The 27,024-nt window shown below is 48.3% G+C and overlaps 2 protein-coding genes across 2 annotated transcripts; one reads left to right on the forward strand and one right to left on the reverse strand.

Moving 5' to 3' along the window:
• Window positions 1-801: 801 nt before the first annotated feature.
• On the reverse strand, window positions 802-1,639 carry LOC141974590 (claudin-19-like). Its single transcript, XM_074934410.1, has one exon. It carries the CDS (start codon window positions 1,408-1,410, stop codon window positions 811-813), a length of 600 nt encoding a protein of 199 aa, XP_074790511.1. The 5' UTR covers window positions 1,411-1,639; the 3' UTR covers window positions 802-810.
• A 3,340-nt stretch (window positions 1,640-4,979) lies between these two features.
• On the forward strand, window positions 4,980-24,703 carry CEP85 (centrosomal protein 85). The gene is made up of 14 exons (XM_074934478.1): window positions 4,980-5,034; window positions 7,035-7,107; window positions 9,227-9,379; window positions 12,417-13,144; window positions 14,687-14,820; window positions 15,672-15,789; window positions 16,218-16,403; window positions 17,795-17,947; window positions 18,203-18,357; window positions 18,978-19,098; window positions 19,590-19,640; window positions 19,731-19,838; window positions 21,160-21,385; window positions 21,982-24,703. Exons 2-14 carry the CDS (start codon window positions 7,053-7,055, stop codon window positions 22,143-22,145), a joined length of 2,352 nt encoding a protein of 783 aa, XP_074790579.1. The 5' UTR covers window positions 4,980-5,034; window positions 7,035-7,052; the 3' UTR covers window positions 22,146-24,703.
• The last annotated feature ends 2,321 nt before the right edge of the window (window positions 24,704-27,024 follow it).

The following is a 27,024-nucleotide window of genomic DNA, read 5'->3' on the forward strand; positions in this document are numbered from 1 at the left end:
GGACTATGCTAGGGTGCTGTGGAGGTGGGTGATGTCATCATGTGTTGTGTTACCTGAGCACTTCCAGGGCCTCAGACCAGAGCAGAGCCCAGCTAGGGCCGGGCCCAGGGAGAGCAGCTGAGCACCGCTGGCCTCTGCTTGAGGACCAGAAGCATTTGCATGCCTCCTTCCCACCCTCTACCAGCAGCAGCAGGCACCATCCCACCCCTATCAAATCTGTGCTTGGAGAGTCCCGACTCTGCTGCCAGCTATGCTCCTCCCTTATCAATTTGCCTCAGCTGGATTACCTCTGGGTCAGCCCCCACTGCCAGTTCTACACCCCAGCTCCCCCCAAAGCTGCCCTCACTGTGCTTCCCCCGCCCCTTACAGATGTGACACAGCTGGAAGTGTGCACTCCCCTTCTGCTGCACCCTCCCTCAGCCCCTTCCCCCTGGTTGCGGGGGGGGGGGGCAGTTTTCAAGTAGCATCAGGGAGACAAACCTACAGGCTGGTAAAACCCCAAAGCTGGCACGGCCCCTGAGACACCTCATTAGGGAGACGATCATCAGCCCATCTTTAAAATCAGCTTGATTGAGGGTGTTGATTTTCCCTGCCTGGCCAGCCTGTACATCCCTGTTACCAGCAATGCCATTCCTGCGGGGTTGAAGATGTGCAGCTTGATCCTAGCGCAGCAGGGTAAAGGCACAGTCATGCTCAAGCAGGTACAGCAGGAGACCCACATGGACTCAGTGCACAAGGAAAAGACAGTTGTAATCCCCCAGAGGACAGTCCCCCTCAGTTTCCTCTTCCAGCTTCCTGGTAGCCCCCCCCTCAGTAATCCACCTCATAAGGAGCCGCCACATTCCCTGAGCTGCTTTCCTCCTTCCTTTGGAAATTGACAGCCAGACAGATGCCAGCCACGATCTCAGCTACTCCGCCGCTCCAGCCAAGGTAGAGACAGGTCCCGAGCCGGAACTTGTCTCTTGCGGGGGTCTGGTGGTTGGCCATGTTCTCTAGGACTTCGTAAGCCATGTATGATGTGGCGCATAGATACATGGCTCCAGAGAGAACCAGCAGGAGTCCAGCAGTTCCCGTAAGCTCGGGGTTGGGCTGGTCTGCCCACCAGCGCACCCCCACATGGGCTAGAGAGTAGCTCAGGACCCCTGTAAGCACTGAGATGACAGTGAGTGCTCTCAGCATCTGAATGGGCCAGGAGATGGCAGTCTCCTGGGGGATGGCTTGGCACGCCCTGCCCGGCACGCCGATCACCTCCACGCAGCTTTCCCACAGACCATCGCTGAAGGAAACGTCCCGTGGGAAGCCGGGCCGCTTGGAGAATTCTCTCCACTGCGGGGTCACCGTGGCTGCCAGCAGCAAGACCCATCCCATGGGAGCCAGCACCAGCCCAAGGGCTATGGAGCCAGTTGCCATGGTCTGATGAGAAAGGGCCCAGGTCTCTTAGCCTCTTCAAGGGGGCTCCCTCGGGCTGGGATGAAGAGTCGGGCAGAGACTCTGTGCAATCGGGAAGGCGTTTTCTGGGATGCACGGAGCGGAAAGGAGAAAGTCGTCGCTCGTCTCCAGGCCGGGCTGGAGGCTGCTGGAACCCAGGTGAAGATGTTGGTTATGGTTCTACTGTCCGCATCACCTTGACTTTGTAAATCCTCTGTCGTGAACACGTTTCCTTCCTAACATTTCAAGCCTGTTGATTAAACGTTAAGTGACCCTCCCCGCCCCCTGGTTACACATTAACATTGCCCCGCGTTCCGCTCTGGGCCTAGATCGTGGCCAGCCATAACAAAAGGCTCTAATCATGAATATGCACCAGGAAGGGGCCCCAGTGAGCAATGCTCTATTGACCCCCACCCGAGGTAACTGCGGGGAGAGTGCCTTCTGTTAGACCGTTTATGCTGCTTGGATCGCATCAGCCCCAACATGACGCCTCTGCCTGTACCAGGGCTGAACTTGGCCCAAGAGCTTTGTGAAGGGCAAAGAGGTTGGAGGATTGGGGTGGGGGAAGGGTGTGAGAGAGAAATGGAGAAGGTGATGAACACCAGCATTTGCATTGTGCAAGAGGGTATGTGTCTGGGTGGAGGATGGGTCTTGGGGAAAGGGGACCTGGGAGAGCTTGGGTGGGTGGGACAGGGGCTTTGGGTGGGTCGGCTTGGCTGGGAGTGTACAGGAAGGGGAGCTCTGGAAGACTGAGGGACATGGCGGGCGGGGAGACTAGGATCGCTGTGCAGCTGCGAGTGAATTGGCGGCTGCAGGCTCCAGGTTCTCATTGCCATGGAAACGTGCCTTATTAAAGATGCCAGGTGCCTCCATCGTGTGCACTGTGCTGTACACAATATACTGTACACACTGCACTTTACACTGTGTCTAGGCAGTGGGCTAACATTCTTTCTCAGTTACCCCAGCATGAACCTAGCGTAACTCCAGAGAGGAAACGGCCGTTACTCTAGATTTGCCGCACCTGACAGAAGTTGGGCCAGGGGATCCAGTGGTTGGTGCAAAAGAAAAGGAATAGCCCAGGTGGGTTCTAGTCCTGTCTCTGCTATGGACCTTTTCCCCGCACTCTGCTCTTCTAGCCTGATGTATTTAAATGAGCGAGGTGCCAATGTTTGTCTTCCCAAGTGTCCTTATTTTTACTTCTCAAATGCTGCCAGGTGTGGAAAGGCATGCTGAACAGAGGGTAGCATTCCCCCTTTCTCCCCCCGCACCCCTAAACTGGTGCTCTGTGGTATAAACAGTAGCTCTAAACCTACACAACAACTCTGGCATCTTTCTCACAGTTGGTAGCTGAAAATGCTTCGAGCTTTCCTCCACTCCCTGTACAGGTTTGCTTGGTAGAAATACTTTGCCTTGCTATAGCCCCTTTCAGCCAGCAACACCTGCATAGGTTACAAAAAGGACTCCAAGCACTCCAACTTTTCTGTTTCTTGAACATCACCGTGGGAGAAAGTTCTCAGGGGTGGGAGCTTGTATGATCAGTTACCTTCAAGGTGGGAGTGGTGTCATTGAAGCCCAAGGAATGCTGACAGGTCACTGAAGTATTTTGTCATATGGGGTTGGCCTGCTGTTCGGTACAACTACTGCAATGGTAGTTAGGTGCCTAAATGGCCTTTTAAAAAATGGTGCTTAGTGCTAAGGGTAAAGCAAACTATAGATGTGCATCCGCCTGTCAGGGGGGTGGGCTAGGCTGGCTTAGTCCTGCCCCACTGCAGGAGGCTGGACTTGATGACCTCTAAAAATCCCTTGCAGCCCTACATTTCTATGATTAATTTTGTTAGCTATGAAACTGCTCCAGTCCTTAGGGCTCTGCAACAGAAGCATGCTCCAGGGGCTGGCTATTCATCTCAAGCCAGTCCCCTAGCTTGCTGTAATGGGGTTATTAACAAGGTTACAGTTTCTTTCTCAGGATAACATATAATTGGTATTGGCAAAAAAAAAAAAAGGAGTACTTGTGGCACCTTAGAGACCACAGGAGTGGGTCTCCGGTCCGGAGGGCGACAAGACAGCAAGTGTGAAAAATCCAGACGGTGGTGGGAGGTAATAGGAGCCTATATAAAAAAAAGACCCAAAATTCGGGACTGTCCCTATAAAATCGGGACATCTGGTCACCCTACCCCTCTGTCCCCGGAGAGGCCATACCTCATCTATTGACCTAGTGCTGTCTACACCATGGCTCTGGTCAGCTTAACTACAGCGCTCAGGGGTGTGGACTTTTCACACCGCTGAGCGATGCAGCTGGGTCGACCTCACGTTTTAGTGTAGACGAGGCCTATATCTCTACAAATACACTGGAGATAGCTGCACTGGAGAGCTACACTGGACCCCCCCTGAGCCCAATTAGGGCCTGTGGGCACTACCCAGTACAATTGACCAATACCAATTATATGTTTCAGAGTAGCAGCCGTGTTAGTCTGTATTCTCAGAAAAGAAAAGGAGTATTGGTTGGTCTCTAAGGTGCCACAAGTACTCCTTTTCTTTTTTGCGAATACTAACACGGCTGCTACTCTGAAACATATAATTGGTATTGGCTAATTGTACTGGGTAGTGCCCACAGGCCCTAATCGGGCTCAGGGGGGTCCAGTGTATCTCTCCAGTGCAGCTATCTCCAGTGTATTTGTAGAGATATAGGCCTCGTCTACACTAAAACGTGAGGTCGACCCAGCTGCATCGCTCAGCGGTGTGAAAAGTCCACACCCCTGAGCGCTGTAGTTAAGCTGACCAGAGCCATGGTGTAGACAGCACTAGGTCAATAGACGAGGTATGGCCTCTCCGGGGACAGACGGGTAGGGTGACCAGATGTCCCGTGGACGCGGGGGGTGGTCACGCAGCGGCACCGCAGTAGCGGTTCAAGTGCAGAGAAGCCCTGGGGTGCACGGCACGACCGGGTGACTCCGTTCTGGGGGGACCCACCCCTGCACTGGGCGATGCGGACCGAGCAGTGCAGATGTTCTACGTGGGGGGGGGTTGGGGGGCCAGGGCAGGAGGGCTGGGAACAGATGTTGAGGAGCCGCCAACACCGGGTGCAAAACCTGCAGCTGGGCCTGCAACTGGGCATGGCCCCCAGGGCAGGGCAGGGGCTGGGCTCGCCCAGGCAATGCCACGTGGGGCGGGGTGGGGGGTACTGAGGGGGGAGGGGCAGAGGCTGGGGGCGGGACCTGGGATTTGAGAGGGGAAGGAGCAGGGGCGGGCTAGGGGCTGGGAGGCGAGGTCTGGAAAGGGGGCGGGGCAACCGCTTCGCAGCCCCAGGCCCCGCCTCCTCTCCTTACGGGTCGCGGTGGCAGACAGTTCTCCCTGGTGCGCTGCCGCTATTGAGCGGGAAGGCGGAGCTCGTGTCTCTTGGGCCGGGATCGTATGCTGCGAGCCAATGGCGCGGGGCACGAGGCGGACCCGTCGCTCCGGATAGGCGCGGCGCAGCGTGGGGGCGTGGCTCGCTAGCGTGGTGCCCACTCCCCCCCTGGCACGGCTGTAACGGTCGCCGGCTCCGCGCGCGCCTGCGTCGCGAGAGAGCGAGGAGGCGGGGGGAGCTCGAGAGCCGAGTGGAGCCAGGTGAGGGGGCGGGAAAAGTCCCTCTGTTCTCCCTCCCCCGTCCGCCCGGGAACGGCCTCCCGCCCCCCCCCACCGGGTCTCGCCCTGGGGGCGCAGCCGGACGCGGGACCCCCCGGCTCTGACCCTCCCCAGCCCCGCTAAGCCCCTGCCCCCAGATATACCCCCGATCCCTGCCGCCCTCCCCTCCCCCATTGCCCCACTCCAGCGGATAGACCCCCCCCCCCACAGCCCTCCGACCCGTCCCTCTCCTCCCCACACGGGCGCCCAGGTCCCTCGGGTCCCCAGACACCCCCGCGCCTTGGTCAGCTCCTAGCCGCCCTGCCCTCGCATCCTGCCCCCCCCCCGCCGCTCAGCGCCCCCCCCCGCCACTCAGGCCCCCCCCCCCCCCCCCGCGTCACAGACCGTGAAATCAGGCTTCCTCTGTGAAATTGGAGGGGCAGGGCTGGGGTGTCCCAGCCGGGACTCCTACCATGTCTCCAGCTACTCTGCATCCCGCCCCTCCCCAGCCCAGAGGGGATGGATGTGCTTTCCCCCTGTATAGCCACTGTCGGGGGAGAGGGTGGATCAGACCCACTTCTGGGTACCCGGCCTGGGTAGCAGCCCCAGGGCTTCCTGCAGCTGCAAGAGATTGCCAGAAGTGGAGATAGGTCTGATCTCCCCTGTGCTGCTGGGAGTGCCCTGCGGGGGGGGGGGGGGGGGCGAGATTCCCTGAGGTGGGTCTGATCACCCGCCCTGCTCCCAGAGCAGCTGTGCAGGGGAAGAGCAAGTCCTGTCCCTCCCCAGCCCAGCCCCGACTCATAGCTAGGAGCCCCCAGCTGGGGTGTTCCCAGCAGCACAGAGGAGATCAGACCCATCTCCATTTCTGCGAGCTGCCTGTGGGACCTTCTGGGGCCGCTGACAGCGCAGAAGTGAGGGTAGCGAGCCCATGACCCCACACACACACAACAGATTTGTGACCCCTCCATGACCCCCTTTTGGGTCAGGAGCCCCATGGTTTCACAACACTGTGAAATATCAGTTGAAAAGATTAAATTGACTAATTTTCAAATCCTATGACTGTGAAATTGGACCAGAATGGACCTTGAATTTGGTAGGGCCCTACACATAACCATTAACCTGAGCTATCCGGCCAAGTTTTGTTTCTCTTTGCTCAGGCTGGAACTCCACTTCTTTTCTTCTCCCCATATCTCATTGCATTCCCTACTGTCTCACCATGTGACTAGTGCCAAATCATTAGCTCTTTGTTTTCAAAATAGAAATATTTTCCATGAGGACTTTGGATGGCAAAATATACTTCATTAAAGTGGGTCCTGCAAGAACTGGATAATAGGCAGTTAGTATTTCACAGGATTGAAGGAACTGAGAGCTTGAATTTGATAACTAAGATGTTTGCAAGTGCTAGATATTATAGGCGTACTCTGGGCAGGAGGTTCATATGTTTGAGATGGTCAATAAAGTCAACCAAAGCTCTGGATAGAGCAATGATCATAGCTGATGGTGTAACATCACTTATGACTGACTGACCAGGTTTCTGGGTGTAGTTGTATGAAGTAATCTTTGGAGGGCAGAAATGAACTGGCCAAGTGCTGAGGTTTGTAAAAGGAAATTTTGAATAATTATAGAATGAATACCTAGATATGATGGTGGCTGATGCCCTATAAATAGCTAAGATAGTATAACATGTGGCCAGGTTTTATGCTGAGCACTTTAAAAGTGTTACAAACCAGAACATTTTCCATTTCTGAAAAGTGTGGTAATCCAGACTAATTGCCCTTCTTGAAGTGTTAACTGCTGTTCTATAGTGGAAAAGTAGCGCTGCCCTGGAAGGGAGGTGCTAATTAAATGTGAAATGTGGTAATGAAGAGAAATGCTTCCTTTAGTGAAGAGTAGCTGTAGTATTTATGTCAGTGCAGGCTTTGTATACGTCTTGCTTGGCCAGTGGCAAAAATGGATTGGATTATGCTGATTTAAAATATGGTTCTATTTCTTTAATTTTATAGTTGACTGGACTAGCTGTGATGGCCACTCTCGAGAAATGCCCAGACCTGAGGTTCCAGCACACCAGTCCAACAGGTTTGAATTGTGAATTGTTTTCCTTAAGTCATACTCCTTCCATATCCTTGTAGGAGACTCCTTAGGAAACCCAGGAGGTGACTTATTTACCAAAAGCTTTTTATTAAAAATAAAATCTTAAAACATTTGATCTGTTAGTATCCTGTGTCTGCAAAACAATTGCATGAGTGTCCAGGGACAGATCGTCACACATACAACCAACCTCTCTTAAAATCCAGCAAAGGAGGAGTTCATAACAGATAATATTGCAATGCAGCTTTACCATCACCAGTATTATCTCTGGTTTCAGAGTGGTAGCCGTGTTAGTCTGTATCAGCAAAAAAACGAGGAGTACTTGTGGCACCTTAGAGACTAACAAATTTATTTGGGCATAAGCTTTCGTGGGCTAAAACCCACTTCATTGGATGCATGCAGTGGAAAATACAGTAGGAAGATATATATACACAGAACATGAAAAAATGAGTGTTGCCATACCAGCTGTAGCAAGACCAATTAATTAAGGTGAGCTATTATGAGCAGGAGAAAAAAAACCTTTTGTAGTGATAATCAGGATGGCCCATTTCAAACAGTTGACAAGAAGGTGTGAGTAACAGTGGGGGGGGGGGGGATTGGAAAAACATTTTTTCATGTTCTCTGTGTATATATATCTTCCTACTATATTTTCCATTGCATGCATCCGATGTAGTGGGTTTTAGCCCACAAAAGCTTATGCCTAAATCAGTTTTAGTCTCTAAGATGCCACATGTACTCCTTGTTTGTTTGTTTTTTTTAGTATTATCTCTGTATGCAAACACTGTCACTCTGCTGCGTCAGAGCACATGCACAGTGATACCGGTGAGAGATGCATTGCATTCTTATCTTCCATAGTGGTGTCCTTTCATCTCTTGCTGACTTGCTTTAGGTCCTCTGTGCCTGTTACGAGAAGTTTCAGAGTAACAGCCGTGTTAGTCTGTATTCGTAAAAAGAAAAAAGAAAAGGAGTACTTGTGGCACCTTAGAGACTAACCAGTTTATTTGAGCATGAGCTTTCGTGAGCTACAGCTCACTTCATCGGATGCATAGCATATTGTGGAAACTGCAGAAGACATTATATACACACAGAGACCATGAAACAAAACTTCCTCCCACCCCACTGTCCTGCTCGTAACAGCTTATCTAAAGTGATCATCAAGGGAGGGCCATTTCCAGCACAAATCCAGGTTTTCTCACCCTTCCCCCCGCCCCCCCCCCCCCCACAGACACACATACAAACTCACTCTCCGGCTATTACCAGCAGGAGAGTGAGTTTGTATGTGTGTCTGGGGGGGGGGGGGAAGGGTGAGAAAACCTGGATTTGTGCTGGAAATGGCCCTCCCTTGATGATCACTTTAGATAAGCTGTTATGAGCAGGACAGTGGGGTGGGAGGAAGTTTTGTTTCATGGTCTCTGTGTGTATATAATGTCTTCTGCAGTTTCCACAATATGCTATGCATCCGATGAAGTGAGCTGTAGCTCACGAAAGCTCATGCTCAAATAAACTGGTTAGTCTCTAAGGTGCCACAAGTACTCCTTTTCTTTTTTCTTGTTACGAGAAGATTTGCCATTAGGAAAGAGATTTCTCAAGCAGCAGTATTTCAGAGCAATCAAACAAAGAACAATTAATATCCACACAGTGTGGAAATGTGTGACTACAGCTTAATGCTGATTCTCAAGAAATTGACTTGCTAATCATTCTGGAGAGATTCACTTTTTTTAATGAATTTGAATTAAATTGGAAAAATTATTTTGTAACCAAAAGTTCAAATTCCATTTGATAAATTAAATTGGCTTGTTGGTCTCCTTGGTAAAATTAATTTCTAATATTTCCTCCGTTCACCCCAGCAAGGGCAAGGATGGGTTTAATAAGTCTCTTCCATTCACCGTCTGAAGCTTTATTTCTTTGAAATCAGCTGCAAAGTCATCTTCATTTATTGCCTTTCGGTCTCCGTCACTGGCAAATATCTCTGAGCAGGTGGAACAGGCTGGGGGGTATTTTCCCCTCAGTGTAGGTTCTAAAGGTTGATCTTTGGGGAACACACTCTTGGTGTAATACTGATAGGTAGTGCTCTGAATTATATGCCCACGGTGTGACTCTTTTCCAGACTCTAATACAGGTCAAAAGAGCTGTTCTTTGGAGACCGACTGGAAAACCCCAACTCTGTCTGTGAAGTTCCAGAGTCGTTTTGGTCACTGTTTAAGTATGGCTGACAGTGGGGATACAGCAATCGGGACTTCCTGCTCAGACAGCACAGAGGGTGAGTCTGAATGTCTGATCGTTGCAGTAAAACTGCAGAATTTTTTCTAGTTCTTCTTACAACATAAACCAAGCGTCAAGAACCTCCTGACACAGAAACAGCCCTAGCATTATGAAACAGAGGGGAAGAGGACATATTCTGTAATGAGAATATTATACACTTAGCCATTAGTTTTATAACCTAAAATGTAAACAAATCTATATTGGTTGAGAGACTCATTATTTTATCTAAAGCTTGAAAGGTGATTAGCCAAACTACATTACAATTTCTAGCTTCAACTGTAGTTACAAGTTTGTCAATTAAAATGACTTTTGGCAGAGGTAGATTAATAATCTTTAAAATGCACAAGGAGCTACTGATCTTTAGCCTCTGGTTCATATTAATGTACTTTCCAATAGTGTGTGTGTGAGGATCTCACTCTACACAATTTCCCTGACAAAACTATTGCCTCAATATTTCTCTCTACCTGTATTTTGTATGAATTATGGTCAATTTATTAAACTAGATAGAGACTGGTATATGTTGGTATACTTTGACTTGAGCTGCAAACAGAACAAGGGAATTTTTGTGTAATAGTTCTCAATGATACCTAGACTTGACTATTTTGGTTATGTAGTGAGATGCATTCTTCAAGGTCACTTTTCATATTGTATCCAGTCCTAACCAGGGGATTGTTAGTTTGGAGTTCTCCTTGCAGCACAAAGCTTCCCAAGAAGGCCATGACTTTAAGCGCATGGGGAACTGACACTGATATCAATGGGCAATAATCATGTTTTTGCTTTTTAGCGGGGGAGAGAAACTGTGGTCATTGACTTATAACTATGTGTGGATCCACTTCTTGTCCTTCTGTTGCTTGAATTCAGGCTTCTACACTTCCACAGCATCATGTTGGCTTTTTTAATTGTGTGCAAGTAATGTACTCTACAGCAGTATAGGAAACTGCACCTTACCTCATGCTAGATGAGACAAACTCTTGTGTATGTGTGGTCTGAGGCAGTAATGAGGCTTGCGTAGGACAGTGGTTCTCAACCAGGGTTACGCAGAGCTCTTCCAGGGGATACATCAACACATTTGGATCTTTGCCTAGTTTTATAACAGGCTACATAAAAAGCACTAGCGAAGTCAGTACAAACTAAAATTTCATACAGACAGAATGAAAAAGTAAGCAATTTTTCAGTAATAGTGTGCTGTGATACATTTGTATTTTTTGTGTCTGATTTTGTAAGCAGATAGTTTTTAAGTGGAGGTGAAACTTGGGGTATGCAAGACAAATCAGACTCCTGCAAGGGGTACAGTAGCCTGGAAAGGTTGAGAACCACTGGCGTAGGACATTGCTTGTTAACCTAAAGCGCCTTTCAGTCACAAATAAGGAGGGTTTACTTGTATTGCTCTTTAGAAGGAACACTTCTTGTTCACTTCCCCATTCTTCCTCAGGTGTATGGTACCATTTGAAACTTGCCATATTTTCTAACAATGCAAGATTCAAAATCTAGGTGTTCTTAAATAATTTTTTCAAAGTATTGTATGCCTGCACCTTGAGGTTCCCCATCTAGTCTTTCTCAGCACAAGAAAATTTCCAGCTGCACTCAAAGTTGGGTGTTGTTGTCGATAACACCACAAACATACAGCAAGACAATGTCCCTTCTCCGAAGAGCTCCGATTGAGCTTGCATTACTGATAATTGTTAGAATCATATTTTGACTTGACTTTTAAAATCAGTGCACTTGTTATAAGATGCCACTGACTGTGGTGACCATTCCCACAATTCAAGGGACTGATTCATTTCCAGTGGATTCCATTGCTCATGGATAGAACTCAGTAGCTCCTGACCAGGATGCTACAATCTAAGTTTAGGGGACTTGAGTGAAGGAATCGGCACCGACTCTCCTCAGTCTGTTTGAAACACGTATTCTTGTCTATTTGGAGGGCTGTTTCCTCTTTGAAGGAGTCCTAGGGGGAGATGATATCTGCAGGGGACCTCCCCCCCGCCCCGTTTGTTAACGTTGAGAGATGATGTTCCTTCATATTAACAATTTTTATGTAGCTTGAGACATTTGACATAGTTCCTCATTCCAGTTACTTTAAAATTGTGACTTCGTTCCTTCTCATAGCACACTCCGATGTTAAAAACATGTGGGAATGCGAGCTCGCTGTCCCAAAACTGGGCTGGAGAAATAGCACGTCAGGATGGGCCTTATGCGAATGCATTGAGAAAACAGGGTAGCCTGAGGAAACATGAAATTGGTGCATTGGTGCCCGAATATATGGGGAAGAGGAAAAATCAACACATTGGAAAAGAAGGCTCTTTGGTGTTTGCACAGTTGAGCTCCTGTTGTTGCTCTATTGAAATCTGAGAGTTACTAAGAATAACTTCAGACTTCCATGTAGTCAGGTTTGGTGGCTGCATGAGATGACGGATCTGCACTCTTGTGTGCTCTGCTTTGTCCCATTTCCTGTGACTGTGGGACAGAGCCGTTACTTTTAGTTCTAGGAACGGCTGATTTTGTTGCCATGTTCCAGGGGAGTTCTAAGGTCAAGTGCTCTGTGATGTGTGTTCAGCTATGTTTGCAGCTTATCATGGGCTTAGCAAAGGCTCCTATTGCTTTTGGTTACAGTGCAGAGTCGCTGTGCTGTGGGATGAGCAGAATGTAATCAAGGTCTCAGTTTTCAGTTCTTGAGTAAGTTTCAGCCTTTTTACTCAATTTCAGGATTTATTTATAAGTGACTAGACAGATAAGTTTATCAATAAGTTTTGATTACAGAATTTTAATGCCAAAATGTAATGATCTAGGATGAATGATAGCAGTTGTTGCACTTTTACAGTTTACTCCGGCCCCATAAATATCATGGGGCTCCTGGAACTTTTAATAAAGGAAAAAGCAATGTGCAAGTGTGCCCTTGCACTGCTACTGTGTATGATCTCCCCCAGCCCCTTGACCATAGGAAATGTTCCTAGCAGGATAAGAAAAGGTGGCAGTTGTCTTGTAATTGAAAAGTGTTGCTTTAATTCTAATTCTCTCAAAAATTCTTTCCCTAGAATTTTGCAATTCCAGTAGCAGTTCCTCGTTTCAGCCGATCAAAACCCAAGTGACCATCCCTACAGCCCATGTCATGCCTTCTACATTGGATACTTCACGCTCCACACTCTACTCAACAGGTGAGCCAAGCTCTTTGCAGAATGCACCAGTTTCATCAAAACCAGCGGTACCAAGATCGTCCGCTGAAAATGTAGGGCTGACAAGAAGTGGAGATCTTACTGCTGTGAAATCCTCTCAAGTGCTGCCCATGGATCTCTTGCATCTCTACGGGACTTCTGGGGAAAATGGTTTTGAGCAGTCCTGGTTTCCCATTTCGGATCACCTGAGAGCAGAAGACACTCGAAAATTTGACACTCCTGCCATTGAGCCTACCCTTAATCAGTCTGTTTTGCTGGATACGCTGTACGCTGACCCTGCCCACAAGTTCCAGGATCCAAGCTTGATTTCCACCTACAGAGGAAAGGAGCCTTACAAAGTGCTGCCAGAGACTAAACCAGCAGCAGGAGCCAGTGAAGCCTGTGAGCCACGAGGCGGTACTTGGCCCACTGGGAGCAGATTGGTGCCATTAGGATTTCAGCCCAATAATGTCTTTTTGAAACCAACAGCGGCTCAGTCTCGGGTGTGGAGGCAGGAGCCTTGCACTTTGCATCCACATCAGAGGGTCTGTGAACTCAGTGCTTGGAGGCAGCAGCTGGACAACATACGGTTGCAAGTAGAACAGATGCAGGTAGAAATTTTAAAAAACAACTCTTTGAAATCGCTTTCTCCTTCCCTCTCCACCCCTCTTGCAGTTATATGTAATGTAACCACAATTCCTGACTAATGCAGTAAGGGGGGGAATGTCTCGTGCTTCTATTACACATTTTTATACAAATTATCTCAAAACTATCTACATATACATGTGTCATTCCTCACATCACTGAAATGCGGCAACCATGTAACGCAGGGTTGGGGAACCTTTTTTCTATCGGGCCACTGACCCACAGAAAAAAACATTGGCAGGCCACACACACAGCCCCACGGGGGAGTGCGGAGGCTCGGGGCTTCCCCCCCGCAGGGGGCAAGCCGGCGCTTGTGGCTCCAGCCCTTTGGGGGGGACAGGGAAGGGCGCAGAGGCTTGGGGCTTCCCCTAGGCTCCGGGGTGGGACCAGAAATGAGGCGTTCAGGGTGCCATGAGGGGGCTCCAGGGTGGGGTAGAGGGTTGGGGTGCGGGAGCAGGTGAGTGCTCCGGCTGGGGGTGCAGGAGCGGGCTCCAGGCTGGGGCCAAGAGGTTTGGAGTGGGGGCGCAGAGTCTAGGAGGAAGTTAGGGTGCAGGAGGGGGTTCCGACCTGGGGCAGTGGGTTCGGGGTACAAACTCCAGCCGGGCGGTGCTCACTTCAGGTGGCTCCTGGGCGGTGGCACAGCGAGGCTAAGGCAGGGTCCCTGCCTGCCAGGGCTCCATTCTGGCCCCTAGGCGGAGGAGCCAGGGGGCTCAGTGTGGTGCCTGCTGCCCACAGGCACCACCCCCGCAGCTCCCATTGGCTGCGGTTCCCAGCCAATGGGAGCTGCAGAGCTGGTGTTGGGGGTGGGGGCAGTGCGCAGAGCTTCCCTGATTGCCCTTGCTCCTATGGGCCGCAGGGACATGCCGGGAGCTGCGTGGAGCCGACCGGACTTCTGGCAACCCAGCGAGCTAGCGCTTGTGGCTCCAGCCCTGCAGAGGGGCACTTGCGGACACTTGCTGCAGGCCGGATGAAATGAAGCAGCAGGCCGGATTTGGCCTGTAGATTCCCCACCCCAATGTAACGTAACACAGCAATGCTACACAATAATTTAAATCAGGTGGTGATTACCCTTTCCAACGGAAAGTACAGGGGAAACGTATGCAGATAGAAGATGGTGGATATCAGTATTTCAACTAGCAGACTAACCTCGCTCCGTATCTAGACTTTTGGAACAATTTTAAGTAGATTTTTATGAAAATATCAGTCTTTCACTGGAGGGGAGCAATTTTGTTTAGTGAGCAGTTGGTGGGTAGCAATATTAGAAACGAATGACTTCCAATGAGACAGCACAGTGGTCTAAAATTATTCAATAAACTCATTGCCCGAGCTCAGCCAAAATGACTTGTTCCCAGAGCCCAGACACAGGCTGAAATAGCTCTGTACCAGATGAACTTTATGCTTGCTCACATGCCAGATGAGCACACAGTGCACAAAAATAGCCCGAGCAACGTTGCTGTTACCTTCTGTGAAACCTAAGCCTCTCCTTCCTATTCTTTTTTTTTTTCCAGTTACAAAATGGAGCTGCTTGCCACCAACCTTCAATGTATGCTACTTCACTGCACTCCTCTGATCCAGCCCAGTGGGTCAGTATCCTGAACACCAGTGAGAATCTACTTAAGGAAAAAGAGATCCTCATTGACAGGTAGGAAGTATTTCAGGAAAGAGCAGTAAGAAAAAATCACAAATGCTAGATCCTGTGGGTTTTTATTGAAACTAACAAATAACATAGTAATTGTAAGAAAACATTTGAAGAAATGCCCTTTTCTTCCATGAGATTTCAGAGTGATTCCCATGGAAGCGAATAGTGAGGAAGTGAGACAGGTGATTCCTTAGCAGCATTGGCTAACTTAAAGGATCTGCAAAGGATTTTTAAAAACTGCGTTTGCTTTTTTCCTGCTTTGTGACGGAGAAAGAAGAGCTAAAAGCTTTTAAAATGTGTTCTCCTGTTTGTTTACATGAGAAACATTTGGAATGCCATGTCTGCTCTTCCTCGTTTTGCTCTTTGGGATCTCGGGGATGTTTATTTTGGGCTGGTGAATCTTTAACAAATCTGTCCTGTCTCCAAAGTGCTTATTGACTGATGTCAGGTGTTAACACACATGAAGTTTTAAACATTTGGACTAAAAATCCCTACCCCTGTCATTTGCTCAGCTTAACTCTTCTGACATATGCAATTTCACCAGTAAATTCTCCAGTCACCATAGAGACTTGCAGGGCAGATGAGACTCAAATTTTTAATGCTAAAAACAAGCATGTTTTTGACAAAAACGCTTTCAAGTCTTTAAAAATTGCTATTCCTTTGCAGGCTATTTTTAAAATATGTAGCTGTGTTTTTTGTCATGATGTAGGGCAGTGACTGAGGAGCTGTGTGTTTTTGACGGTACTGGGTTTACATAGCTGGCAGAGGGTATTGTCCTCTTGGCTAGAGCAACAACTAAGGGGTACGTTTGAGAAGGATGTATTGTCTGATCTGTCTTTTGTTTTTTTGGGCAGGCAGAGGCAGCACATCTCCCAGCTGGAGCAGAAGGTGCGTGAGAGTGAGCTGCAGGTTCACAGTGCTCTTCTTAGCTCTGCTGCCCCCTATGGAGATATTTGCATGTTGCGAATGCAGGTAAGTAGGAACAGCAAGAAGTCCATTGAAAATAGCATGCACTAAACCCACTGGCTGCAGTGTGCTTGTTTTAGCAGGTCCTTTCCACATAGGAGGGGTGGACAAGGTAAAAGTCCATTCCTGGTGTGTGCTGGTGCCAATCCATCTGGGTTTTTCTGTGGCTCTTGACATTTAGATCCTTTGATTTCTGAACAAACTGCAGTGGTCATGCTATTGATGCCGGGGGCTAACAGCACCAGCCAAGCGGTGTGCGAGCTGATACTGCAGGTGCATAAGTGGTGCTGTAAAGATCTTTGGGAGCGGTGAAGGGTGGATAATGCATCAGCGTTGTAACTGCTGTTCTGGAGAATAGGTCTGTTATGTTTAACAGGTGGGTTTAGTGGACAATGGGAACCCTTACGCTGGTTGCTGGGTGTCTTTGTTGGCAGGAGCTGCAGCGGGAGAACTCGTTCCTGCGAGCACAGTTTACTGAGAAGACCGAATCCCTCAGTAAGGAAAAGATTGAATTGGAGAAGAAGCTGGCTGCTTCCGAGGTGGATGTGAAACTGATTCAGGAGACACTGAAGGAGACAGTGCAGAAGCATGTAGAGGAATTGAAGAAACAAGAGGAGAGGGTATGACTGTCGGTGCTCTAGAACTGTGGCAATGTCTTTTTTTATTTATTTTTTTTTCCTCAAGGGGGGAGTTGGCACAGTGATGGGCATTGGCGCAAGGAGCCATTCCTGGCACCACCACCTGTTACGTGGAGCCATTGGGACTGCTCTCTTCTCTTGCAGCCCCCAAGCAAAGAGAAACCTCAGCCACTATCAGGCTGTAGTTGTGAGCAACTTGCTTTCAAAAAGAAGCAAAGAAAAACCTCTGGAGTGGCCTTTCTTTTGCCCTTTAATTTTCTTCAGTATGTATCACTGTAACATCAGTGACTTGTCTAGACCCACTCTTAATTATAATTAGCAAATCATCATTAGTAATCAATATAATTAAGGCTTCATTGTGAAAGCAAATGTAAGGGTTAGTACAAGAAATAGGTTAGACTCCCTCTCTTGACATAAGTCCTTCCCCTGCTCGAGGTAAAGTCTGACTTATGGATCCATGTTTCTGTGTCACATGAATCACACTCAGCACTTAAACACGCTGAAACTGTCTATTCAATGAGGAATGATTCTTGGCTTAATTAATAAAATGTTGTGTTTTGAGGCTAAGCCATTACTTATTTTTCTTGGGCATTCTGTTATATAAATGTCACACCCTGAGTAGAACTGCCTGTTCCATTCTTGCCTGGTACTAGTAAGAGTGCTCCATTTGGAGACACTCTTCTCAGCCCTATTAGTCCTTGTTCCCTGTAACGTAGTGATCCTATTTTTACAGTTCTAAAAACAAATGATACGTAAATCTGCAGTTTGTGGTGAGTGGGTTTAGGGAAACTATTGGGCTCGCATTTTCTCAAGTTTCTCTGATTATTTGCAGAGGGCTCAGAGGTAGGTATAAAACAGGAGCACCCACACATTGCAACACTAAGACCCTTACTTGCAATTTGCGAAGAGTCTGAGGGCTGTGTTAAATTGTGCGTATTTAATGACATCACATTGCTCGGCTTTAATTATTTTTATATTTCAGAATTTTAACCGTATTTTTAATTGTGTGCAGCCTCTTATAAGTGTGTGTGTGGCACTTGGTAACTTTTTTAAATTCCAAGAGTATTTGCTCATCCTTCCTTTGAGTACAGAAACCGCTCCTTGCTTGGGCTCACCAGCAATAAAAACCTGCAGTTACAGAGGGCAGCTTAGGAGCTTCTGTGCTGACCAGATAACTAGCATATAACTTCCAATGGATGAAGTTCTTTTTCAGATACCAGTGAAAAGAAAAGCTGCTGAGATAAAGCAGTTTGATATCTTGGTGATGGGTGCTGCAAAAATGCTTTGATAGACAAGCTGGAGAGAGAGAGACACACACACACACGGAAATTATAACCTAAGCAAATCAAACCTTCAAATGTCTCTTCATGCAGATAAAGGGAAGAGACAAACATATTAACAGTCTGAAAAAGAAATGCCAAAAGGAGTCTGAGCAAAACCGGGAGCGACAGCAGAGAATTGAGACCCTGGAGCGCTACCTGGCTGATCTGCCAACACTAGAGGATCATCAGAAACAGAATCAGCAGGTAAAATGACATCCTCTGTATAGTGTTGAGTTTGAGGCATTAGCCTGGATGCCACAATTTAGTGCTGCCAGTTATGCATACACTAGGCTGAGTAGAATTGCAATCTGTCCCTCTGAAAGGGAAATGTTCTGAGCTATGGCTGTAAATTGCCACATCAATAGTAGAAGTCCCTGTCAACTGCTAGGGTAGCCCTAATGTGGCGTATGGCAGAGGATCTGTAGACTTGTTAGTGCTGAGCAATGTTCTCTGTTCCAGTTAAAGGAATCAGAACTGAAGAGTTCTGCTCTGCAGGAAACCATGACGGCGCTGAAAAGAGAGCTCGGAGATGTCCGGGCTGCCTGCAGAGAGCAGGAGATGCAGCTAGAAACACAAAAACGCAAAGAACTGGAGTTGCTTTCCACTGTGCACAGGTAAAGCTCCAAAGATGACGGTGAGCCGGACCTCTGCCTAGTAGCGAAGGCCAGTAGCTCTAGAATCCTGAGAACAGAGAAGTGGAATACACGAGAGTGCATCTTTCTACTGCAGCGTAGTTATGAACTGGGCTTGTATTGAGTCTCTGGATATTGTGCTCAAATGTAACTACTAGATAAAATTGAATTACCATAACTTCTGGCTGTTCCAAAGCAGAGGTATGGCTCAGGGAAATGCATGAAGCCTTTCTGCTCTAGGTCCCTTGGTTCATATTCATGGAGCTATGTGAAACTAGCTTGTGGACTTGGACCAGTTCCCATTGAATGTGTGTCTATATCACACATGCTATAATTGAGCATCCCATTGTGACAGCCTCAGCAAAGAGGGCAACGGTTGACTGGGTCATGGGGGCTGATCTCCCCCCCTCTATTCCTTAGAAGTAAATCACTTCAAGTCACATGGAAGAACATTGACAGGGCAGTGGAAAAAGCTTTTCCCTTCTGTATCCATTCTGTGGCAGAGGATGGCCGTTTCTCCTGTTGTCTCTTTTAAGAGAAGCACTGCCAAATTATGTTGAAATTTCTTATATTTGCAAGTTCCTTTAAGCTGTTTATCTCAGCTTGCAGGATAGGATTCAGCAATGTGTGAAGAGTGCAGGCAGAGGGTCACCTGTCCAGGAGGTGGAGAAACAGACATCAGAAAATGATTCTCTGCAGAAAGACTGTGATTGTCTCAGGAAGGTAATTCTGAATATACAACTCAGACATGGGTGAGACTACCCCACACTAACTCAGATTTGTCTCCTTCCTTCAACTGTTCCACATCAGGGGTTCAAGTTTAACATTCAGACTCTTATCATGTACTTATACGAGCGCTAGCAGTTCCCAGCATGCCAAACCTGGAGGGGTCTAGTAGCCATTCTTGGTGCGATAACTGTACAATTCTGTAGTGTTCACTTAAACATCAAAGTGACGAGAAACTGAAGAATCCAGAAAAGGAAGCAAGTGGGGAGGGGAAACCCCAAGAATGCAGCCTCTCCAGTCTCAGTACATAATTGCTATTCCTACTAGCACCTTCCACCAGGGAATCTGAAAGCACTTCACAAACCAGGCTGTAATCAAGTGATTAAAAACAGATTTGTAGCTATTAGATCAAAGGACAAATCCCAAGTGGTATTACTGAGTAAGTTTGGGCATGTTCATCTCTTAGATGCATCTGCTTTTGATTTCAGATTGTGGACAAACAGCAGAAGAAGATGGAGCAGTTGTCTTCCCGAATAAAGGTGAGAGGTGTGAATGCTGAAGGTCTGGGAACTCTCGAGCATCGATTATAAGATATGTTGGACTAACTTCTCTCCCTGGGTCTGCTCCAGAGCCTGGAAGAACAGGTGTCTCAGGAAGAGGGGACAAGTCAGGCTCTGAAGGAGGAAGCAATGCAAAGAGAAAACGCACTGCAGCAGCTGCGCACTGCCGTGAAAGAGGTTAGAACTGGAGTTTGTGTATGAACACAGTAGCTGAATGAACAATAAACTGTCTTGTAGCGGGGGATTTAACGTGCCGTTGCTGGTTCCTCCTTCACTGCACCTTGTCAGAGTCTGCTAGCTGCCCTGACAGTGCTCCAGAAAGGGGTACCCTTGTCTCTATTTTAGAACCATAATTTCTCTTTTTCATCCCTCTCTCCACCCAGGTGTTGCTTTTGTAATGCCTGAGATCTGGCTGTGCGTGGCGCCCATGCAGCAGCTTGTCTCCCTAGCTCCCAACTGTGTGGATTGTGGTTGTAGTTACTGACTTGGCCACCAGGGTGCAGTAAAGAAGTCTTATTCACCACAGCTATGTACCAGAGCAGGGGTCGGCAACCTTTGAGAGGTGGTGTGCCAATTCTTCGTTTATTTACTGTAATTTAAGGTTTTGCGTGCCAGTAATACATTTTACATTTACAGGGGTTGGCGGCCGGGACCCTGGGCCGGCAGCAGGCTGAGCTGCCGGTCTGGGGTTCTGTCCAATGGCCCCTGCCAGGTGGGGTCCTGGTCGCCGGCCCCGCTCAGTCCGCTGCCGGCCCTTGGTTCCATCCATCCAGGCAGGCAGCAGGCTGAGCGGGGCTGGCAGCCGGGACCCTGGCTGGTAGCAGAGTGCCACTAAAAATCAGCTTGCGTGCCGCCTTTGGCGTGCATGCCGCAGGTTGCCGACCCCTGTGCCAGAGCCTCATGAGCCGTGAGTGAAAGAGTCTAGGTTGAATTCCATCTGTCGCCTGAATGTGATCCAAGCACTGAGTGTGTCTCCTGAGGGAGAATTCAGCCTGCATCGAGTTGGGCGAAGAGAAGGGAGAAAGAGCACAGGCATCCCTTGGAAGCCTCTGCATTATTATCCAGACTGAGGCTGCCAGGGAGATAGTGGGATAAGGCGCTTCCTGTCCTGTTGATTTTTATATTCTTACCTTTTGAGAGAAGCTGGCTCCTATTTAAGAAACCCTCGTGTTGTGGTGGTCAGGCCCAACATTTGACTTTAAACTGTTCTAGTTGGGTTTGAATCCAGAGGCCATTCTTAATATAAACCCACCCTTTTGGTCACCACCACCACCAAGTATCTACCCTGCTAAAAGTATATCCCTCTGCTGGCAAGACACAAATTTCCAATCCTGTGAAAAGAAAACATCCTGATTCAGAGAATAGTATCTGGACAGTACCCAAACATTTTAATGCAACGAAAGTCTGTAATGCCTGCTCCACGCTGAGGGGCCATTAGAATCAGCTGTCTTATCTGACATATAGTTAAGACTTAGCTAATGTTACTTTGTTTCTTCAGCTTTCAGTGCAGAACCAGGATCTGATTGAGAAGAATTTGACCCTACAGGAGCACCTCCAGCAGGTAGAGATGAACCAACCGCTTCCTGCTGGGACAGCTCATCTCGCCCATGAGTTACATAGTGAACTGGCCAGCTGCCTACAGGATTTGCAGTCTGTCTACAGCATTGTGACTCAAAGAGCGCAGGGCAAGGATCCCAACCTTTCCCTGCTCCTGGGCATTCACTGTAAGTACACAAGGGACTAGAGTGATGGAATCTCAGAGTCGAGGGGGGCTTTGGTTCATGGGCTGGGTGGAACAGAATAATTAGTTTATATCAGTGGTCCCCAAACTTTTTTCAGGGTCACGCTCCCCCTGAGCTGGGGCAGAAAGCAGGGCTGTGGCTCTGCGGGGCGGGGCCGGGAGCAGAGTTCTGGCGGGGGCCAGGGGCAGAATAGGGCTGGGTGGCACTCCTTCCCTGCCCCCTATGGGGGCTGGCCCGAGCCCAGCCCCCACTGCCCGAACATTCCTCCATATCCCCCTGGGGGGGTGCCCCACAGTTTGGGGATGTCTGATTTATACTCTAGATAGAATGTTCTCCTCCTGGGTTTCAGAACACTGAAAAGGCTTAAAAGAAACCTGCCTTTCTCTATGCTCTGTCATTCTATTCAGACCTCTGATTCACAGGCATTAAAGATTTGAATTCCCTGTACATATCTGTTGGGTGTTAAATAATGCCATGTACTGTGGATAATTTGTCTGGTGAAAAGTGATGTATTCACTAATGCAGGACTCCTGTTCAGAACTGTATGTCTGATGTGATTTCATTCTCTAACTATACAGCTGTGCAATCTTCAGTTAAGGAGAAGGATGACTTGCTGAATGCAGACGTGCTTGCAAAGAAACTGATGGAGGTGAAGCAGCTTCACAAAGAGATCGAGGACTTACGGACTGCAATATCTGACAGATATGCTCAGGATATGGGGGACAACTGCATCACGCAGTGATGGATAAGCTCTCCCCAGGATAGCATCGGAACAACTGGAAATGAACACCTGAAAACCTGAGGAGATTAGAGCCCATGGAATGGAAAAAACTATCAAGCACCTTACCATCTCCGTGCTTAGGTACAAGATGCAGGTGCTTATCCACAAGGGGAAATCAGGGATTCTGATGCAAGGTCATTTAGATGCTGACTGGCTAACTGGAACTATTCAGGGTCTTTGGTGTTCGTCAGACATTGCAGCGACTTTGATCCTTTGGAAGGTGTTACGCTGGATTTGGTGAAGTCTCTGATTCGATCTGGTGGGTGAGTTACTAGTTATCTTCCACGTATGTCAAATACTGAACATGGAAACACAAGGATTCAAACTGACATGAGAAGGAAGTGGATGCCATGGCCTCTGTCCTTTCTGGTAATGAACAAACCAAGTAGATTCCTTCTGAATATTCTGGCCTTACTGATTGCACAAAAGGGTTCAGAGGAAGTCTGTGGAGTTCATAGACAAGCTGCTACACGACTATCACTGTTCAATTGTACCTAGAAGTGCAGGGTTACAGGCTTACCTGCAACAACCAGGTACATGGTTCTGGCCCGGATAAATAGTGTGTGGTCATTCGGGTAACCAAGTCTGCATTGCTCAGGTATAGGCAACTGAAGCCTTTCAGTAGCCAACAGGCTGGAAAAAAGGTGATGCTAAAATTGGGTTCTGAAAATGCTAGTCTTGATGAGGCCTTAGGATTTTATCCCTTTAACGGTGATCTGAATGTGGAGAGTAGCAAGTGGATTGCTACTGAAGTGCCTTAATCCTCTAGAGAAATTTCCTGCCTACTTAACTTCATCCCTAATGGATCTGCTGGGGGGGTGGGGGAACTGGTCTTTCTCCTATCTGCCTTTATAGCCATAAACCAATCCTGCAGCAGCCTTGGGCATACATACACTCTGCCTGGGAGGTCAGCTCCCTGCAAGCAGCAGAGAGCCTTTGCAGGCCTGCAGCAGTGTTCTTGCACAAACACCCTTGCAGCCTCCCTGTAGATGTTCAGTGGGAGATACTACATTCAGAATCTTTGCATGGGGTATGATCAACGTTCTGCTGTCTGGGATCTGCACAGGGTTTTCCCAAAAGTCCTGCAGGGGAGTAACCCCCTTATATGTCTGCAGTGCAGTCACAGGGAGTCATTGCGGCTCACGTAGACACACTCGCTAGATTAAAGCTCGCTCAGTACCAGAGCGGTGAAATCGCAGCAGGGTGGCGCTAGATCTGCAAGCAATTACCCAGGATTCCGTGTGCGCTTGTACAGCCTGCACTGTCACGGCTTTATTGCTCCAGTTCCTGAACTACCTAGATTAAAGCTTGCTTGGTTTAGGGTACGTGAGCTGCAACCGCACCCTGTGAGTGTAGTGAAGACAGACCTCAATCTGATGTCAAAATACGCAAATGAAAATTCTTTTCCATTCTTACATTTTGTCAGCTCTCAACCTTAGGGGTGACTCTGAAGTACTAAATGTCTGCTTAGCAGGGAAAGCACCATGGGGCTAATGATGAAACCCGCTGGCTGTCCTTTTACTCTTGGTTCAGAAGCTAAGAAGTCAATTGAGTCAGATGAAAACCCTGCTGACATATGTTAACATTTGGCTGTTGTAGGCTTGCAGCCTTCCTTTGGGGCTGATCCCCAGTTCTGTGAAGATGCTGTTCCTGGTGCTCTTTTGTCGATTTTATTGGTCTCAATGAAATCCTGTTTTTGAAATCTGGCCACCACAATGTATGTTCTGGAAACCACCTGGCTAATAGGCTACCCATGACTAAGATCAAAAAGTATCTGATGGGTGGCTTGTCAGCTGGTGTATTCCCTGCTGTGCAGCTACTCTGTCCTTCCTGGAGCATCTGGTGTGATGCCTGGTAGCGTAATATGGATCGTTGCTGATAATCACAGCATCTCTCCACAGGTGTTGCCTCCAGCCAGCTCCCTTGCTGAGTTACTTAGACAGTGGGCCAAGACAATTTCTTGAAGTCAGTTGCCCAGACTTTTGAGAAATACTATGGGCATGACAGGGCTAGCAGCACCAAACATGAGTGTTGCTGGGTAACTGGAAACCTTGGTGACCATGTTGTTTAACAAAGATGCTGTTAGCCTGCCAGGGAACCTGCATTTAGCACCTTACTTTTAAAGCAGCCTCACCCACCTTTCCATTTATACCCACAAAAAACATGCAGGGAGGAAGAGAGGAGATATCTACATGTCCCCAGTGGCACCCACAGAGTTATGGGTGCAAAACCAGAATCTAGGTCTTAAGAAATGAAACCCTTATGTATTTAAGCTGATACAGAGCAGGGCGCTGCATTTCTGTCCTTGGGGAAGGAGGTGATAGGCTCCTATGTGTCATGGCACTCTGGTAGCATGTTACTGTGCCTGTGGGGGAGGGGGGGTTCATTTTAATCCTTTTGCAAAGGTTTGTATTTAAAAAAAAAAGTTCTTTGCATACCTTGTTATTAAAGTAACTTCGGTTATAGCAGGTATCCACCAGTTTTGGTGGCTCTTAACAGAGCGCCCGAGACCCCGGTATCCAAAATAACCATGTAGTGTGGTTTGTCTCATTGCTTACGCAGGACGTGTTTAAATAGTTGACTTCTGCCTGGTGTTTCCTTGTACAGTTAAGCACAGGTATATTTATATGAATATTTGTCTTACGCAGTTTATTGTACTGAGTATTTTGATTATAAAATAAAGCTGCTTTGTTCCTGTTGAGCAGAGCAATTCGGTGTACGGCTTTCCTTCTCAAAGGTGTGGCAGAGGGAGGTGGGATTTGATAGTATTTCGTAAGACTCTGCATTGTTCCTAATTCGGTTTGACAAAGCACAAGCGTAAACCACTTCCTTCCCGGCTATACACTGTGACTTTGGAATCAAGCCCCATAGTCTGCTTCATCAGGGTGTCACTCCACTTGCAACTAGAGTTTCTCTACTGAAATCAGTGGGAGTTTCATTGCCATGCAGGGATGAATCAAGCCCTAGGATTCTTCACTGCACACATGTTGCAGAAGACTTTAAAAAAAAAAAAAGGTTCCTACTCTGTTTGTACAGGGAAGTACAAGCTGACCACGAAGCCTTTAAGATCCAAATAGCAGCTCAGACTGGGCACAGAACTGTGCCTTCCTTTTCATCACGTGTTTCCAGGAGGGCAGAGTTTGATGGCAACTGCGAGTATTTTTCCTTAAAAGTACTGCAGCGCTTGCTACCTCCTTTCTGGGACATTCTGAGCTAGGTAATGGCATCCCCTGAGTGCTCAGATGTGCGTGCCAATAGCTTTGCTGTAAGGTGATAGCGCAGGGGCGGGCAACCGTTTTGGCCCAAGGGCCGCATCGGGTTTCAGAAATTGTATGGAGGGCCGGTTAGGGGAGGCTGTGCCTCCCCAAACAGCCAGGAGTAGCCCAGCCCCTACCCTCTATCTCAGCCCTGCTTCTCGCCCCATCCGTCCCCCCTGCTCACTGTCCCCAACCGCCTGCAGAACTCCCGCCCCTGACTGCCCCCTGCTGCCCCATCCAAACCCTCCTCTCCTTCCTGACTGCCCCCTTGCCCCTATTCAACCCCCCTGTTCCCTGCCCTCTGACTGCCCTGCCCTCTATTCAAGCCCCTGGCCTCTTACCATGCTGCCTGGAGCATCGGTGGCTGGCGGCGCTACAGCCGTGCCGCCCGGCTGGAGCCAGCACCAGGTCAGGCCGGGCTCTGCAGCAGCAGTGCCCCAGGAGCTCGCAGCCCCCCTGCCCAGAGCATTGCACCGGTGGCCGGGGAGGGGGAACAGCAGGGGAGGGGCCAGGGCCTAGCCTCCCAGACCAGGAGCTCAGGGGCTGGGAGGAGGGTCCCGCAGGCCATAATTTGCCCACTTCTGTGATAGCAGGATGCCCGCTACCTTCATGTAGGGCAAGGCATGAGGCCAGAATGCTGTACGCCTTAAAGGGAGCCTGGTTGAGTGATTACAACAGAAAGCTGAAGCTGGGGGCCTCTGCCTCCCACGGGCTAGGCTAAGCAGTGTTGCTCTCAAGGATACTTTCCCTTGACAAGCATTGGAAATGGTGGATAGCAGAGGAGGTTATAGGGATTTGGGGAGGGTGGGCGCTAACTGAGCAAGTGCTCTGTGCTGAAGGCACAAGTTGGTGCCTTCTTCCAGGTTCCCTGTGGCTCCCCGTTCCCTATTCGAACGCTAAAATTACTTCAGAGTGAGATGAAATGTCAAAAAATGGAATAAATTAATCTTGCCATGTGATTACAAATTTAAATTAGTAACTACTTAATCAAGGAACTGGGTTTTGACTGGTGATATGTGACCAAATAGGTCTCAGATCACCCAGTGCCCCATCCCTGCAATGGCCAGACTCCTGACAGAGCTAGGACATGCCACTTCCTGACCCGAAGCTTCCTTTTTGCGCAATACACTGTCACACCTCACCCCGCGTCCACAGTGGGCTTGATTCTCTGATAAGGAGCTGGGTTGTGACTGGCTGTAGCTGACAATGTCTCAGTTCGCCCCCAAATGACACATCCCTGGGGCAGTTGTTTTGAGATGAAGAGATGCCACTCCCAGAGGTGTGAGCCTCTATTTCTGGTCTGACCTATATTACCCCCATTTTTATTTTGTTTTCCTTGGTAGTAAACATACAATATGCATGTAAAAATCAAATTGTTGCAAATCCAGCTGCAGTGTTTCCACAGGAATTATGGGATAGCTACACAGGAAGAAATCTGTCGGAACTTTGCTGCGGCCTTAGATGAATTAAGAACAGGAAAAAAGGGCTAAATGTGTTTTCGATATAAAAATGTGTTATGAGTCGAGTTGTGTCCTTTACTCGCTGCACAACAAAAACGATGATGAAGGGCACAGTTGGCTCTG

Source organism: Natator depressus, chromosome 19 (assembly GCF_965152275.1).
Source record: "Natator depressus isolate rNatDep1 chromosome 19, rNatDep2.hap1, whole genome shotgun sequence".
Lineage (NCBI taxonomy): Eukaryota > Metazoa > Chordata > Testudines > Cheloniidae > Natator > Natator depressus.

Excerpts from the sequence above, each read along its gene's own strand:
- CEP85 (XM_074934478.1), top strand. The coding sequence starts at position 7,053 with ATGGCCACTCTCGAGAAATGCCCAGACCTGAGGTTCCAGCACACCAGT. Across the intron at positions 7,108-9,226 it reads CCAGCACACCAGTCCAACAG|ACTCTAATACAGGTCAAAAG; the intron begins GTTTGAATTGTG and ends ACTCTTTTCCAG. Across the intron at positions 13,145-14,686 it reads TGCAAGTAGAACAGATGCAG|TTACAAAATGGAGCTGCTTG; the intron begins GTAGAAATTTTA and ends TTTTTTTTCCAG.
- LOC141974590 (XM_074934410.1), bottom strand. The coding sequence starts at position 1,410 with ATGGCAACTGGCTCCATAGCCCTTGGGCTGGTGCTGGCTCCCATGGGA.